Raw genomic sequence first — 17,752 nt, forward strand, 5'->3', positions numbered from 1 at the left:
TGATTTAAACAGGAAAACAGAACGAAAATTTTGTTAAAATTTCCGTTTTTCTACGTGTATACGGATGCATGTATATGTAATTTTTGGTACATACTATCCGACATTTTTTCAACAAATTTTTTTAATACACGCCCGCTATTAAAAAAGATGGAAAGAAAAAAAAACACATTCAACGGACTTTTTTCAATATGCAACCTTACAACAATCCAGTGGAAATATGAATAAATAATAAACTTGAGCGAAATTTACCTGAATTTCAGCTACTCCGATGAAACAAAGAGAAAACAAATTAGGGTACACATGAAAAGAATTCATCGTCTCTCCGATTGTGAAATTACTCAGTCTGCCTTCCGAATGGTATATTTTCGACGATACTGAGAACCTAAAAAAAAAAAACAAAAAGAATACAAAAGTTATTAGAACAATCGATAACAAGCAAACAGGGACTCACGGTTGTCTGTGCGACTTATTAAATTGAGACAAGGTAAGTAATTAATTTGGATGTGGTGTAAAACACTAATTTTATATATTTATAGCAACAACTGTACAAGTTCCAGTCACACATAATGATATAGTAATATTTATTCTTAACAATAATTTATTACGGAATCATTCTGCAGGATTGTTCAGAGTCGGTTGCCAGATCAAGTGATCGATTGCCGTAATGACGATCATTGAAATCTTCTGCAACTATCAGTTGTTGAGGATATTCATTCTTTCGTCTAAGTTTCGAATAAATACATAACTGCGATTTGATTTCGGTATCAATTTTGACTCGGAAGGTAGGCATTATTGCTTCTAACAACGAAGACTGTCTCCGTTTTACAAACCCGCTCCAATTACCGTGTTAGAGACAGACGGTAAGTTTGAGCGATTTATTTTCATTCGAACACTGCGTCTATATTATACATGTATACGCTTAAGCGCATTAGTTACCAAAGTTACCCGCAAGGAACTGGGTATTACGTGCAATCTAAGTTGTACGGATTGCACGCGAAATTGGAAACCACAAGTCTCTATAACCGTGCACGTTTATTCCAACAAACGGTAGACCCGAGCGATATTTTCCGCAGGGAAGTTGTAAGACCGTGAAAAGTGTGAAACATCGAAATTAATTTAACGATCTACAACCGCAGCTGAATTGCGTGATCAGCTGATCGACCGATGGACGGCTCATTATTGTTAGCCTTAACAATTGGCTGGAAGGAAGTTTTCCGCTCAAAGATCCGAATGTCGAAATAATTGGTATTGAAATTCGAACGCATAATTTGTAGATTGAAAGATGAAACACCGCTCGTTAGTAGGTACAAGAGTGATGTAAAATAATTGACTCCCCTCAATGAAACGTGTTTTAAATGGTATTGAACCGGTTCCTCGAGCGATCAATGCTCAGCCTTTGCAAATACAAACACATACCCGTCGCTCGCACCGAACTGGGTCTGGGTTTAGGGGCATGACAGCTTTATGGAGTCTGCTGCAGTGTCTGTGCAGTGTTATGCGGTTAAACCGTCAGGGTTACTGTTCACTCAAGCGATTGAACCAGGGAGGGAGAGAGAATCGAAAAGTGAAACAAGCCACGTGGTGGCGTAGCCTGACCCCAGAGAGGGAAAGTCGCGGTATGACTGCAAAGAGAAGCGACTACCCACGACGCATGGGGTTCGGAGTAAAGTTTTCACGTAGAAAAGAGAATACCGTAGGTTCACAAGTTCGTCGGTTGAATCGTCGACGATACTTACCAAGATCACTTCTCCGAGTTTAACGAAGCGTCGCAACTTCCGTGCACTCTGTTTCTAATCTTTTCCCCGTCACCGCGAACGTCTATCAGCGATGCAAAATGAGTATCGGACAGTGTAATTGAACGCCAGTATTATTTCATTCGAGTTAAGGATCGCTAATCTGTGTGAAATTTTCAGGCAACAAACGTCGTGTCTCCATCCCCGACAACCGTCTCTGATCCTTCATCCCGGAGTTCACCATGTTACATCTATTTACAAAAACCGTTACGATTACACCTCGCCGGTAGATCTTGGATTAGTAAAGATTTGCAGTTTTTAGAGGGAGTGGATCCAGGAGGTAGGGTGGCAGGGTTGCGGAGAACGGCCTCGGGCTGCAGGATCCCCATCCCCCGCCGCCCCCGCCCCCACCACCACCCCCGCCGCCGCTACGAACGATCGGCGAGGACTGCAAATTTCCAGTTCCGTCGTTCGACTGTTTCGAATTTCCCAAATTCGAATTCGAGATCGTTTTAACCTCCGCGGTTGAGTGGACGCTGTTTGAATTCACCGGCGGAGTTGCCGGGCTCCTTGGGGAGCGTCCCTCGGTCTTGACACTTCCCGCTACCGGGCTCGAGGCGCCGCTGTCACCCCCGACTCCACCTTGCCCGGTTGATTTCTGCTGAGCGAGACGTTCCTGTTTCCGAAACTTGGCACGTCTGTTCTGGAACCAAACCTGGAAGCACCAATATTTCACCGGAATTCAGTAACGAGTCGATCATGTCGAACGACAATCCTCGTCGCGCGAGTCGCCGCATCGGGATAGAAAATTTATGGAAATTAAATGCGTGCAAAAAGAAAAAAAAACCGACTCCCGGTGATTGGTGTTCATCACGGATGCCGCGATTCTCTCCGGTTTGTTCCCACCCCCAACCCCCCCCCGCCCCCCACCCCTGTCCCACATACACATGCAACGTCGTAATTGGCTCTATTTGACAAATAAAATATAGTATATAACAAATAAAACAAACGTAACGCGGCGGTGACCTGCATGTTAAAGTAGCGGATTTGTTTGCTTTCCCGTTTGTCTGACCAGGCGTAACGGGGTTTTACTCCCCTCAATTCCACCCCCGAAGGCCTCGCACGTACAGAACACGGAGAGTTCCGTGTACATAGGTACCATACCACCTACTCCGCTCTCAGCCACCCCCGGAAAACCTGTCGAAAGGTGGTGCTACCGCTCTCGGGGAGAAGGGGATGATGCCGAACGAGGGGCAGGGGAGGGGGAGCCAAAACGAGCGGCATGATGAACGTGATTGCCTTTTCCGGACGACAAACACTGCTGTTAGATTTTTATCAACTCCTGCAGCTACCCGTACCTCGAGCTATTCCCCGTACGAACGCGGCTTTGTTCCATAATCAGCTCGGGTTGAAAATGGTACTTGTTACACGGATCGGCGAGGCTGTGGTGGAATGGTAAAAATTTTTTGCAACATTAATTATTATCGCGTTTCACCCGTTTTCACTTTCCTTATCGCATTCTTCACACCCATTGAATAAATTGTATGACAGTTTACAGTGTATGTGTATAATATAACGTATGCACTGCTAAATACCCGCCGTGACGGTAAATTTATTTATGTACCTGCTACCCTGAACTAAGACCTAAAATTGACTCAGGGTTGACATATGCGTATGTTTGCATAGCCAGTGGTCTGCACTGTAAGGTCGCAGAGTGTATCAACGGCACGTGTGTGTGTATGAAGACCGGCGGGGATTGGGACCGTTCGGGTGTTAATGTTAAGCAAATACTTGGTTAAATAAAATGTAACAAGACGAGGAGTCGGGACGGAAAGGGATGACAGATGTCCTTGCCGAGGATAAATATTTAATCGCTGCTTTATTTGGGGTGACGCTCAACGCCGACCCTTGTTCCGATGAACAAAGCAAACACCGCGACATCTGCGCGCCTAGTCGCGGCAAAATCCGACGCTGAAATTTCGATACAGCTTCCAACACAGCGAAACGCGAAAATAAAGAACCAACATTAATTCAACATTTTTTTCTTGTCAACTATTTCCATCGCTCGATCCGTCTAGAAAATTCTGTAACACGTCCCATTAATCGAATGACGTTGATTCGTCGAATCGCGGGATACGGTGAGTACGTTTGTATACCAGTTTCACTCTGATCTACCCGGTTTCGCTCGAATGCACAAATACGCGCGTTCGTTAATTACAGGTTTGACCCTTTCGCACGCGACGAACACGTCACTGATTTTCCAAATTTCCGTCTCCACTAACACGTGTTTGAATTTTGGTTTTTTTTTGTTTGTTGTTTCTTTACCATCCAAAAAGCCGATCACAGATCGTACTGTATTTGCGTTCACCGTCACGGTTAGCGCATGAACGGCAGGCTTGAAATCAGTTTCATTGAACTCCGTACACGAGCGTATGTATGTATACATATAGCTGCCAACACGGGAGCCGGTAAGCTAAAAATCACGGAATTTCGGCTAATTGAGAACGCGCCAATTATTACCAGCCACGCAACCCTGGAATCTTAATTAACACCTAACGGCACGGTATAGCCGCGGCGGTGTTATTTAGAAGAGTTACACGATTCTGCATTAATCTACGTTAACACTTCGCGGAAGGTGGGCAAGACGAATTTACCTGTCCCAGATAATAAATTTTCATACAGCGGCACGGTCGGTGTGATATACGCACAGCGATGTAGTTTATGTTCACGCGCGAAAATTATCCCGTTTAACGCCTTATCCTCGCCAAATTAGGAGGCCGTATCTGTGTACAGGCGTTTTACAATACGTTGCGTAAAGCTACTTCTGTACGTACACACGTGATTCCATTCGTGTAATTATTTCACGAACACTGCGATGTTAGAGATGATACTACTCTGGAATCTTGACTAAGGTAAGTCTACCAGTTATTGACCCTGAACCAATTATCGACCTTTTTGGTTGTAACTGTCTGGTTGAAACGGTCAGTAATCGGGACTAAATTTGTCAATAAATCGTACAAATACCTTAGTATATTTTTTCGTTTTTTTTTTTTTTTTTTAAACAACATTGAAAACAATAGGAACACAACAACTTCAATTTCTGACTCAACGACGATCGCTATCAAGACAGCTGAATGACGTCGAATCTGATGGAAAAGAGCATCGGCAGCTCCCTTGGCAAATAGGGGAATAAGTGTGTCTCTGAATCGGCGTTCCTCGTCAAATGAGAAACACCGTTTCCTGGGACCCTTGCGGCTGTTGCTGCTGGGTTTGCTTGTGACGGTTGGTGGGCTCGGTCTGGGAACTGGTGCTGGTCGAAATGATACTCAGCAGGACAGTTTTTAATCACTGTAAGTGGATCTACATAGCTCCGGCAATTACCAGGGTACGCTTCTGCATGGCCCCCCTGTGTATCAGCCCACCATCCTCGGCTCCCTCAACCCACGACCCTTCACCACCGCCGTCTCCGTCCCCGCGCGAAATAAACTTGCACCTTCTATCCCCGAAACGCTCGACAGGTCACTTAAGGGCAACGTTGCGCAACTAATAACTAATCATCGGACGAATACAGAGTCAAAACAAGGATGCGGATAAACAATAAACTTTACACCTGCTTTGAAGGTGATCAAGGATCTTGTGAACTTGGAGAGAAAAAAGAATGTACAATCACACGAGCGGCATATTTATACCCAATAGATACTTGAAATTGTTCGATGTTAATCGTGCTCCGAAGAACCTTGAAAAGAGAAGACTCAATAGTTGTTCGATATAACAGCTATGCTGTTTAATATCTTCACTCGATGTGTAATCAGCTAATTAGACGAGGTGCACACACACGATAGTGCAGTCATCGTGGAGGCACACAAGTGAGCAATTGTCTCTAGAGAGGAACAAGGGGACTTGGGGCTGGTCCCCCCACGGAAAGACCGAAAGTCGTATACCGTGACATCGTGGCTGTTGCAGGGGTTTGTTCCGTATACCAGCTACTACGTCAATTCTAAGCCGTCCGCACCCCGCCGCGTGTGCAGTTCGAAGCATACCGCGGGGTAGGTACGGACTTTCTCTCATCTTTTGCGATGGACCCGCATACAGAGTTCTGAATCACCCCCGTCACTCGAATACTATTCACACGAATTACAATATACTTACTATATGATCCATTAACGCGTTCCCATCACGGAATATTTACATCCCGGGGCGCTGAATGGAAAATATATTGCGCACGTTGATCCGGGTTCAACGTTGGAAACTGTAGATCCACATTTCGCGTGCGAGGAGAAGTTGATCGGATGGATGGTTGAATTTAGTTGAGGGTGGTACGTTCTTTTCAATTTAAATTTCGCGAAACGGACGGGTTTCGGATTTCGGTGCTGGAACCAATGATGGCGGATCGAGGAAACTCGGCGTTGGCGGGGTAAAAGGAGGGAAAAAATGCGAGGAAGAATGGTGGAAAATTTTAACGAGTAAACGGGCCAGCGAGAAGGTGCAGAATTGAATAGAGCCAAGGAGAAGACGAGCTTGCATGAAACGATGAGGAGCAAGCGGGGGAATCCCAGAGCGAAGCGAAACCCAAAGCCAAAGGGAAACCCCAAGCCGAAACTCGGCTACCCGACTGAGCCAAACTGACGTGAAACGAACCGAACCCTACCCGAGGCTTGGCTCACCTCATCCTCACCTAGGAAATTCTCGGCAACAAAGGATAACTCGAGGCCTGCCTTCGCGGTCGGTGCGCGGTTTCCCCGCAGCCGCAAACTACTGTAAAATTGATTGTTATTTCAGGGTTAATTACGGGGCCTAATTAATTATAATAGCCTACGGAGCTGGTCACGTACTGCTTGCCGTAGTAATCTTCTTCGAGCATCGCTTACAATTATCGTTTACACTGAACCCATTCGGAGAATTCGAACCGGCGTCTAGACGACGGATAGATGGATAAATAGATAGATGGACACCGAAGATGAGTCGTCCTTGTGCGGATAGATTGACAACGTATAGGTGCCTGTACTGTCTCGTTTCATCCGCATTTCCAACTGCAGTGGAAGTGTAGACTCGTCGAAGGTTGATTGACGCGATAATGAGTTATACAAGGCAATGATCAAGAACCGAGAAACCTGCGTGCAACAATTACGATAATTCGTCTGAATATAGCCACGGATCGAGAACATACTCGACGTGCTAAATTTAGCTCATCAGAGTTCTGCATGATTTAGGTAATGCAGCCGCTGGCTGATCTCGCTCGTACAATTATCATAAGTCATTGAACGAGTTGGTTCCAGATTCATTTGACTAAGACCAGATATTTTAAATGATAATTAATTCTGATTACAGATACATTGGTTTTTTTTCCCCCTGCATCAAAGGATACCTAGTATTGATACTTACGATTAGCATAAGACGTCGGTGCACGGGGAAAAGAAAGTCGATCTATCCGAGGGATAGGAATGAGGAGTAATTATTTTCGCGCACCTCGCTTCCTCGCTCAGCCAAGTATCGCATCGCATCCTATCGCTCACGTTCCCTCTTCGTTAAAGGGAGGTGAGTGGTCGTTGTAATTGCATTACTACATCCCGTTTTCGTCCTCATGGGCACTTCGCGTCACGACTTGACGGATTAAACTGTTCAACGGTTCTGACACACTATCGCTGCAGTGTGCGACTATGAAGCTTTTCGAAAATAAACGTCAACAACGCAACACAGAAAAACAACCCTGCAACCGTACGAGAGCTGCTTTTTGTATACCTGTATCAATGCGCGGAGGGAAAGGATTATTTGAGTCAAGTGATATTCGTTTGATTCAACTAAATGCGCCGAATACGGTATGCTTGCTTGGTTCAACAAAATACTTTTGTTGGTCTAACAGAAATTTTTTGAATTGACTAAACATTATGTTGGACCCGTAGATCTTGAATTGAGACAAATAAATATTTACTTCCTCTTAAAGAAATATTTTTTTCCTCTTAGCGTGTCAGTTGCGGCACACTTCGATTATTGTTAATTAACAAAACTTTCTCTCTCTCTCTCTCTCTCTCGCTCCTTCTCATAATTTTTCTTCTTACCTGTACCCTAGCTTCCGTCAAATCTATCTTCATCGCGATTTCTTCCCGCGTGTAGATGTCCGGATAGTGAGTCTCCTGAAATGCACGTTCAAGTTCCTTGAGCTGAGCCGAGGTGAACGTCGTTCGTATCCGTCGCTGCTTCCTCTTTTCGGCGAGTCCGTCGTGCCCCGGGTAGGCCTTGTACCCCAAACCACCTGCGTGAAAAACAAAATATTCAACGTTTAAAATATCGCTAATTCTAACCGTGGATACAACAGATATATTTGGTTCCTTATCGCATATATACTCGTCTCGAGACTGTACCGATTACGTTAACGGCAACGGAATTTCATTGGGTTAATCAAAACGACAAGCTGTTGAATTTGGTAAATCCAATGAGTTGCATGAAGATTTCAAAATTTCCAGAACTAAATGCGTACATCAGATATGTCGTATAACAGAGTCCATAATCTATACTACAATTCATTTCGATGTTTTTCTGCTGTATATTTCATAGATTTATACATGTATGCACATGTATGTATGTACGTACAGTATAAATAATGCATACACGTATACATCGGAGGTTTGAAAGCAAGGCAAACTTTTGTGTGCACAAAAAGTTTTAGCGGGAGAACCGCGCGGTCCGGCGGCTAAACCAGTCAGGGATGGAGGTGTAACGGGGTCCTGTAAGCTCGAGCAGAGTCAGCGAAGAGGACCGTGAGGACCGCGAGGGCTGTGCGAGCGAGGGACGTAACCATAGCAATGACTGAGAGCGAGCCATCCATTGATTTTCACTGCCATCTTGTCTCTCCGCTACTGTTTCACCGCGTCGCAAGCTGGCTACTCGCGCGAATCGCGCCCTCCCACCCCAACTTAGGGGTAGCCATAGGGACGTGCATAACCGTCGACTCCTGCAAGACGCCTTCGGGGTTGAGCGTCCCCGAAGCTGGAGGTGGATCGGAAAGCTTTCGGGGGGCGGTGAGGGGCGGGGAGGGGGTGAAGGGAAGAAAAATGCGTGGGACTCGCAAGACGTATGGCGAGAGGAAAAAGAGAGAGGGTTGATGGGACGAGGAGAGGGGGAGGGGGGGGGGGGGGGGAGGAAGAGGTCAGAGAATGGAAGAAGAACGTGGCTCGCACCGAGAATCCGGTGCTTTTTTCTTTCCTACAATTAGCCTTTTTCTTACGGATGGGTGTCTATTTTTCTACTAATTCTTCTCCCCCGCCCCTCGCCTTGTCTTTTTCCCTGTACACTTGCTTCCTGTATATATTTTTCTAATCTTTCTACACGTAATTCGGTTACTACCGATTCGTTGAGTTTTTCTCCTTTTGCCATTTGCTCACATGTTTTGTAAGAAATCTTGCAACCTGCGAATTGTGGTATCTTTGTTCTGCGGTTTGGTAATTAGTAATTTATCAATGAGTGTGTACGGGCGAGAAGCGCGGATTTGGTTATTTAGGTATATATGCGAAAATAATTTAACTACACGCGTCTCGTTTGGTTACGATTAGATTTTTTATAGCGGTTATGATATTTAATACGCATCGTGCATTCTTGCTGTTATCGTCGTTGGTAACATTTTTTAATGAGGGTGAGAAATATTGGTATACCAATTCGCAAACAAACTTACGAAAGTTTTACAATCAGTCTTATTAATACGATCCAGGTGTTTCCGTTACTGTCCAATAAATTATAACGCGTCGAATTACCAGTCTCAGAAATTTTGGCAGAAGTAGAGAATATCAATGAATAGTGGAAATCAGAAGCGCCACGTAAAACTCAATTAATGTGCAGTGAAAAAATAAATATGCTCAATTCAGCAAAACTCGTCTCTGTAATAAAATTTTCTACAACGTAATAATGTTTACTACATAAACTTGCAAACGTAATTATATCGAAATACAGTTTGGCACAAGTTTCGTGGTAAGAAAATATAGTAGAAGCCGTTCGTGTTCGTCTTAAAAATAGAAATTCAGGTATATTCTTGAAACGTTTCCTCGCGTTTACTATTCACATTACTACATAAATTTAATCGAGTGATCTCTGCTCGGTCAAACAATGGAGAATCAGAAATATCGAAAACGTGAGGCTTACTTTTCGTTGGCAGAAAGTATGGCAAATAAATATAAGTATAGAATTTGGAAACTATTCGCGATAAATTTTATTACACATAGCTACAGCTCACCCACGTCGCGTAATAAATTTTTCGCGACCTTGAAACGATCCAACTATATTTTTTCAACGACACAAATATTTCTTCGTCGGATTCAGTCGCGCTCCGTTTCAACGTTATATTTACATGCGAGGGTGAAAAATCAAATACATTTATTGTTTGCATTGCGAATTAGAAAAGCTAAAACCGAAGACGATCCGTCGATTACAAAGACCTGCGATGTTTTTCACCTGACAAAACTGAGTAGCGTTTAAACTGAAAAGCATTAAAAAAAAATCCATCACGTAAATTTTCTGATACATTTTTTTTGTCTGTTTTCTTAGTACTGCTTGAGTTAACTTCCAATTTCTCTGTTAATTATATGTATTAATGTGAGCGTTGATACTTAGATATTCATCTACCCTCACTACTTGTAGTTTGTGTGATTTTAAGCATATTTAAGTAAAAGCTACGTAAGTAGAAGAGAAAAGGATTGAACAGAAGTTTTAAAGAGAGTAGAAAAGATATCGCAAGTCTTTTTGTCTTATCCAGTCTCTTAAGTCTTGTTTAAAACTAGTGCTGTTCAGTTTATAACTAGACATTCAGTTTTATATTGTTTATATTTTATTTTTTCATAAGAATTGTTCACAAATCTGTAATCATGCATATCTTGCATAAAAACAAATCTCCATGTGCTGTAAAAAAAAAAAAAAAAAACCTAGCGCTGTATTTTAATTCAATATACCTAAATACCTAAAAAAAAAAAACGGTATTACTTCGCGAGGAAATTAAAAATAATATTTCGCAGGCCTGTATTATTTACCGCCGCCGCCGCTGCCTCGCTTCTAGCGAACGTGATCAAAATCCGCAACAAAGTTACCCCCGGATAAATCGAACAATGCGACAATCAGGACCTGCACTGACCGCATGTGTAGCCACAGACTTTTCTCCCTAGTTTTCTTTCACCGTAACCCCAATCTCGTTGCGCGATAAGCCGGTGCAGTGCTTGCCAAATCAGGAAAACAAATAAGAAAAATCATTTCTTTTCTCGGTCCTGATTTCGCCCGATACGAATCATCTTTGCAAAACAAAAAACAATTTCCACTTTGATCGAGTCGCGTATTGCAAACATTTTATTTGTTATGCGCAAAATATATGCAGGTATGTATAATCGTTTTGCAGAAATTTAATCAGACGCTTTGTCGCTTTGGCTGTCTGCCACTTTTTCGCGCAAGTAACACCTTGTTGTTTTTTTTTTTTTTTTTCGCTTTTTTTAACACACTTTTATCAATTTATTATTAAATAATTCCGTGCAGAATGACGCGAGCTTAGAACTACGCTATAAGTTACAAATTGACGATCGAAATATTGGCGCATGTAACTTTATATTTATCCAGCGGTACTTGAGCCGTCGCTGCACGTTGTGTATCTCAATTTTGTATTGTTATCGTGTTAACTGATTTTTAATATGAGATTGAACGACAGATAAAAAGTTCAGTAAACTGAAACCTGAATCGTAAGTAAAATAGATCTGTCCGAAAAATGACGTGTATGTATGTACACGTTTCACGAACGTCTGCAAGCTTCTCAGGACGTACGGTTCAAATTCACCTTTGTCTTCTGACAATCTATTTAGCAAACAAAACTTGCGGAATAATGTAGTGTCGAAAATCCCAGCCGCGAATACACCAGACAGATTTATTGCTTAGGCGAAACAGTTTGCGTAAGAATTTGAAAAGATTATCATTCACACGTATTTTTATATAATTCTTACGAACAGTTGAAACTAGTTTTTTAAAACCAGGTTGTGAAAAGACTGTCACGTTTGAGACTTGGCTCATTCCCAAAAATGCGGGGGTAGGTATAATATCCCTAGCTATACCTAGATGCATATTACACCTCACACTTTTCACCGTTTAGATCCGCGTTGTGAAAATTTTCCGACTTTCATGATTTAACGAAGCAAGTATAAAAAGATCGTCACATTCGTGAATTTCTGTAAAAATAATTCTGTGGTCTAGATATACTTTCAAGGTAAGTCAATCTGATAGTAATTACTTGACTTTAAACACTGATAATTTATCGATATGAAACTAACGTTAGTTTCGAGGATGATATCCGAATTTATTTATAGGTATCTAACCAATTGGAACTGCTTTTAGGTAAGAAAAAAAACTGGAATCTCTTACAGGTGTGAGATATAAGCGATCTTAGAAAATTGCTAAGAATGTGATTCGATGGCTTAGAAATTGATTATTCCAGTAAAACAGTTATATATTTGTTTACCGTTGTAAAATATAAATATGATATTCGACTTAAGTATAGAACAAAGTATTTCAATATTCCTAATACAGTGAATCCGTGCAGGGACGACAGGTTTCAGAAAATCATTTTATCAGCGAAACAAAGATACCTCTCCGTATATCAGACACCGAGTGAAATTCGCGGTGTCTGCGACAAACTGGTAAAAGAACAAATTCTTTTTTACCGAAGTTAAAACGTCAACGTTTTAACACGCTGATGCGAAGCATAATTTTTTTCCGCACCAACTAACAATAATTTGGACAAAGGTACGCAAGCACGTAGGGTAAAACAAACATTGGAAACACAGGCTTTCAAACTCACCCTGAAGGTTGATCGCCGACGGAAATATGGAGGCAGCGTGTCGATGAACATCCTGACTCCGGGCGGCCATAACCGAACACGGAGTAGCGTGGGCCCCGTGATGCCCGTGGGCATGAGGATGAGCGCCGTGGTGAGGCCCAAGGGGGTTCGCACCGCCGGTTCCCGGGTTCCCGGCGTTGCCAGGATATCCGGCCGCCCTGGCCGCGGTGTAGCGATAAGCGGCCTGGCTCATCTGCGAGCAAGAGCTGAGGTCTCCGTATCCGCATTGCATTTCACTTGCAGCGAGGGCGCAACTTGAGGCTTCGAAACCGGCGGCCGCCGCAGCCGCTGCTTGATTCAGATAAGAGTAGTCCATGCTCGAATCACTTCCGGTTCCCGGGATGTCGCCGCTCCTTCGTCTCCTCGATGCAGGGTACGTACCTCCTCCTGGACTCTGGCCGTTCCGTCCTTCCGTCCTTATTTTTTCTCGCCGCTTTTTCCCGCCATCGGAGGGGCCACCGGCTCTTGACTGCGGCCGCGACACGCGACCCGGAAGTGGCCGGCGAGGCCGACCCGGTGCCCCGACGGGCAGACCCAGGGGTCGACGGCGAGTATCGCGAGGTAAGAGGCGCCCCGGTGTAAGGCCAGGCCAAGACCTTGGCCGAGCGGCCTGGACGAGGAGATGTTAAACCCACCACCTCTCCTCGCGGTGTACAATTCGCCCGCGACGGGTATACTCTCGCTCTGTAATCGGATCAGGCGATATCAAATTATTGCGATTATCCGTGATAGCCAAGTTTTTCGTCCCGCTAAGAGCACCCGAGACAACCGACTGGTGGGTTTCCTCAAAATCAAATGATAAGCTTAATTCAATAACATCGTAAAGGGTGCGCAAGGGCGTGGCTTTCGACGTGGAAGCGGCATGGCTTCGGCGGCCCTCGACGCCCCCGGATTCGCTGCTCCCGGGGTGCTCCCACCCCCGCACCTACGGCGAACGACCATTCCGCTCCCTCCCTCGGGCTTCTCACCCCCGGGGGAAGCGGGCACCGACCGCCCACCGTTTCCCGCCTCCACCCACCAACCCCCGTTGCAGGAACGGGGGTGGGAATTTGGGGGATGCCGCCACCCTCGGGAGGACCTCCGCGTAGCGACAAACGGAGTGATGGAGGAGCGAGCCGACGCGGCGAGGCTTCTCCGGAGGTGCGCGACCACCATCATGGTAAAATGAACGCTATCATCCGACGGCGAAGCCGGCTAATGTTTTGAACAAACAACCCTTGATTTTACGATCAATTGTAGTAAGTGACCCATGGGCCAGGTACCCAAAACCTTTGCTTTGTATTGAACCACCGGAACGATTCCGCTTATCTAGTCTTTCTGCATTCGGTCGTTATTCTACTCAGGCCACTTTACCTCGGCATGTACAATCCGGTCATTAAGATTCAGAATTTTTAAACTTGGCTGAACTTTCTCTATTTCAAGTTTCGATCATTCGACACTACGGTCACTCTGTACTTTTTTTACACGTGCGGTCCTTCGTCATTTGCGCGATTCCGGGGTCGTATGGGAAATTGTAAATTAGTGAGACAATTTGTTTACATCTGTAGGTATTGTCGCGAAATTCAAGCTCCGTGGGAGAACCCGAATTGGTTTTTTTTAATCGAACACTGCTGGCTGTAAGAGATCCGACAACTTTGCCCTTCAAATCTCAATGCGTATGCGACAAATGAACGTGTTAACGAAGCCTCGGTTTTTGACGATTTGTCGAAATCACTGACGTACATTATACTTTCACCGAAGTATAGTATAACCGTGAAAGATTCCGTGTAGTACGGAAAAGAATTAATAAAATGCACTGAATAATGTCTAAAATTTGTTTCGCGTATTCGGACTACGAGTAGTTTGAATGCATATCTACACACGCTCCGGCACCGTTTCGAGGGATATGTGTATCGATTTCCCAAGTTCATTCTTTTCCCAGAATGCCAGAGCTACTCTAACAAATTGACAGAATTTGAAGACTGAGTTGAATGATTTATATGCGATCCACTCCCGAGTCCTGCCGCCTTTTTCTTATTCTTTTACTTCTTCTTTCTCTTTTTCTTCTTCTTTGATTCAGTCAGAAAATAAAAGCATAAAATAATTTTCTTGCGCCTCCTTTTCACTGGTTCTTATTATATTTCCGTCTCGGCGAAATTTGATCCGAGTTTTATAGAAACCCTGTGATAAAACCGGTCGTGCATAGTGCATAAACTTCCGATAAATAACTGCATGTACCGTTCCACGTACAATACATTTGGTACTAAAAATCAGTGAACCGTACCGTTGACCTGCAAGAGGTAGTTTCGAACGATCCGGTGTTGCGACTGGGGGGTGAAATTGTACAGAACCAATTGGGCAAGATCTCCCGGTACGCCCGGGAGATTCGACGTTCGATACGGTCAATAATTGAGCTAAACTTTTGTTCACGAAGAGCGGCGTTGTTTCGATCCAAACCGTACACCTACATAGGTCCGTACGTATGCCTATCTTCAACGGACAAATACCTGATCGTGTATCTTCTGCAGGATAAACTATACGAGGCGAGGCTTTCATTGTTCCGTAGTATATATCCATCCGTATAAGATGCGCGAGGTCTCTGTAATGAAATTTTCCTCGCTTTAGTTGTTTGCTCGACGATAAATTGACGATAAATAAAAGCGTAAAATTTTTTACTGCACGTATACAAGGTAGACGGAAACACGCTCCTCGCCCCCCCTTCTGGCTCTTCTGGCTCTTCTACCTTCGGTATTATCCCAAGGGATGAACGGTGCGACACTTGTATTGCACTTGTTCTCACGAGTCGATCGCCGCTCCCGCGTGTATCCTGCGCTTGCCCGAGTCTCCGTAACCCGGGGAGGGAATCCCCTCCCTAGGGATCCGCGGCACACGCCGCACGCCACGGCCGGGGTTCCCCGCACGAAAATTCTCTACACTTCTCTAGCTGCTATTGCTCCGTTTCTGCCGTTCAGACGCGCTCGCACATGCACGCCGAAATAACGGAAAAGGGGACGCCGGCGGTCTGCTACATATGTCCTTGATTTGTCCGGAGAATAATATTCTCCTCCAAAGTTGATTAAATATTGGTTAGGTGCCTCGCCTCCTGCTCTCCACCCTCCACTTGACGCCCCGTAGGAATACAATTTAATATTTCTGGACGCCGTTCGGATTTCTACTCGGGAAATACATTCATCTTCATCGAGCTATACGTCTACAATTTACTCCGTTCCAAGCACGGTTGAGTTGGTTTTTTTTTTTTTTTTTTTACTCATCCCGGTTTCCAGTCCACACAGGATGTTTGTTGTTAATATTAAGATGGTTAAATAATCATGATTCCGGATGACTCGGTTATAACATTGTTATATTCTACTGAAACAATTAGATAATGCAAAATGTAATTAGCAATTGTGAAAACACAATATTGTTATTGTATTGCACAAACGCACCGTTATGTAACGTTTTAATCGACGGAATAAAGAAATTTTTAATTACCTTGAAAGTTGGGGGATATAAAAATCCATTTACATACACCCCTACATATATACGCACATGCCTACGCACACGTGTATTGTATACAATATAAGCACCGTTCGCAGAAACGTATTTCAATTCTGATTGTGAGCCGCATTGCCGGCCTGAAAGCAAACACGAGCAACAAGAGGTGAAATAAAAGCTCGCAATGGAACAGCGCTACCTGAATGATATTCCCGCCAATGCAGATGCTTCTGTATATGCCAATAATGTTCGTTAATCAACGGATGCAGTCAATCAAACGACCGTGGCATCGCGCACAGTGTGACGATAAATTTTTAAACGTGTCGCGTGAAAAATCGCTGGGAGTCAATTTTACCATCGAGATATTCTCTGACATAATCGTCTGATGAAAATCAAATTACACAAATGTCTACTAATAATTGCTTGTGCATGAAAAAACTAATAATCAGTCAACGAATAAGTTACGCATGCCTTGCATTATACATATTATATGTATTATTATGTATAAATTACGCTGAAAAGTGATTCGCGGTTAAGTAGGTACATACCGTTACGGAACAGCATTGCGATATTAAAAGAAGCAAGAACACCTACACAGAGCCTCGACCACCCACTCGGTGGTGTAAATTCGCCCTGCAGTTGTACTTACAAAAGTAAGCGGCAAGGTCCACATAACATTAGATGATTGTAAGTTTCTAATTTAATTAAGCAGACGGAGGGGCCGCGCGCTCGACTATAATCAGTTTAGCTGCAGGAGGCAATAGGAGGGTGAGCTGAGGATGGCTGAGGGTGCCGGGGGGTGGTCGGGCGGTGTTCGGGGCGGGGGGCGGGGGGGCGTCGCGACGTCTATTCTCAGGGCCTCGCGACGCCCGAAGCATCTCTGCAGCGTTTCAGCTGGCACAGCCGTTCCCAGATTGGCTTTCGTTCTTCTGGAGCTCAGTCAAGCCTCGCCTACACAAGGATATTATGCTCCTTCGATACCTCGGAAATAAGTCCTCGATCCCTATTACTCCTGCAGATCTATCACTGTTTAATCCCGGTAATGCGTGTTGCAAACTGTGAGGCATTTCCTTGTTGGAACCGCGTCTCCCAAACACCGCGGATGTGTAGCTATATGTATTATGCAAAGTAGCATCAGCGTAGAGTCATACTGCGGTACAGGTGTAACTAATCCATCAATGCCCTGCCACTGTCGCGTATACGTCACCGGCTCATCTCAGGGTTCCACACAAATAACTATCATCATCTCGTATGGAGTCCAGTATAGTATCTATAAAGTAGAAATTTATAATGCATTAAGCGCGGTGGAATTGTTCAATATATTGTTTAGAGCACTTTAACTTGCAGTAATCCGTAGCAAATTAACAGCTAATTCAAAGTTCAAAACATGAGCTTGAAATAATTAAAGTGTTAGAATGATTCTTTCTCCCCCCTGCACAATGAAATCTTTCCAATATACGGAATCACTTATGCACCCGATCAGTTATATTTTTTAATTTATATATACTAAAAAATGTTTTGCTATAATCGCAGGATAAACGCAGACAGATTTATGATTAGAAATCGTGTTGAAAAGAAATATCGATTTCATATTGCATTCGTTGAAATCGATTAATCGTGTGTGATTTTGGCCGAGCTTTAATTATTCCGTGTATTATAAAACAATGAATAAAAACGGGAAAATTCATGCATA

General features: G+C 43.9%; 1 protein-coding gene and 1 long non-coding RNA gene across 4 annotated transcripts in view; both read right to left on the bottom strand.

The window, feature by feature from the left end:
* Positions 1-1,935: 1,935 nt before the first annotated feature.
* Positions 1,936-15,535, bottom strand: LOC124185789 (paired mesoderm homeobox protein 2A-like). 3 transcript variants are annotated; one of them, XM_046576906.1, is made up of 5 exons: positions 15,241-15,535; positions 15,072-15,163; positions 12,547-13,269; positions 7,790-7,983; positions 1,936-2,448 (listed from the first exon to the last, which is right to left on the bottom strand). In XM_046576906.1, exons 3-5 carry the CDS (start codon positions 12,899-12,901, stop codon positions 2,032-2,034), a joined length of 966 nt encoding a protein of 321 aa, XP_046432862.1. In that variant the 5' UTR covers positions 12,902-13,269; positions 15,072-15,163; positions 15,241-15,535; the 3' UTR covers positions 1,936-2,031. The 3 variants fall into 3 exon arrangements, with proteins under 3 accessions (XP_046432862.1, XP_046432861.1, XP_046432863.1); XM_046576905.1 differs by having other exon boundaries at positions 15,072-15,535; XM_046576907.1 differs by lacking the exons at positions 15,072-15,163; positions 15,241-15,535 and adding an exon at positions 14,849-14,987.
* A 1,424-nt stretch (positions 15,536-16,959) lies between these two features.
* LOC124185792 overlaps positions 16,960-17,752 on the bottom strand; it is a 30,634-nt gene continuing 29,841 nt past the window's right edge. The window contains exon 3 of the long non-coding RNA XR_006871472.1: positions 16,960-17,329. This is a non-coding gene — a long non-coding RNA (uncharacterized LOC124185792). The remainder of the gene's footprint in view (positions 17,330-17,752) is intronic.

This window comes from Neodiprion fabricii, chromosome 6, assembly GCF_021155785.1.
Source record: "Neodiprion fabricii isolate iyNeoFabr1 chromosome 6, iyNeoFabr1.1, whole genome shotgun sequence".
Taxonomy (NCBI): Eukaryota; Metazoa; Arthropoda; class Insecta; order Hymenoptera; family Diprionidae; genus Neodiprion; species Neodiprion fabricii.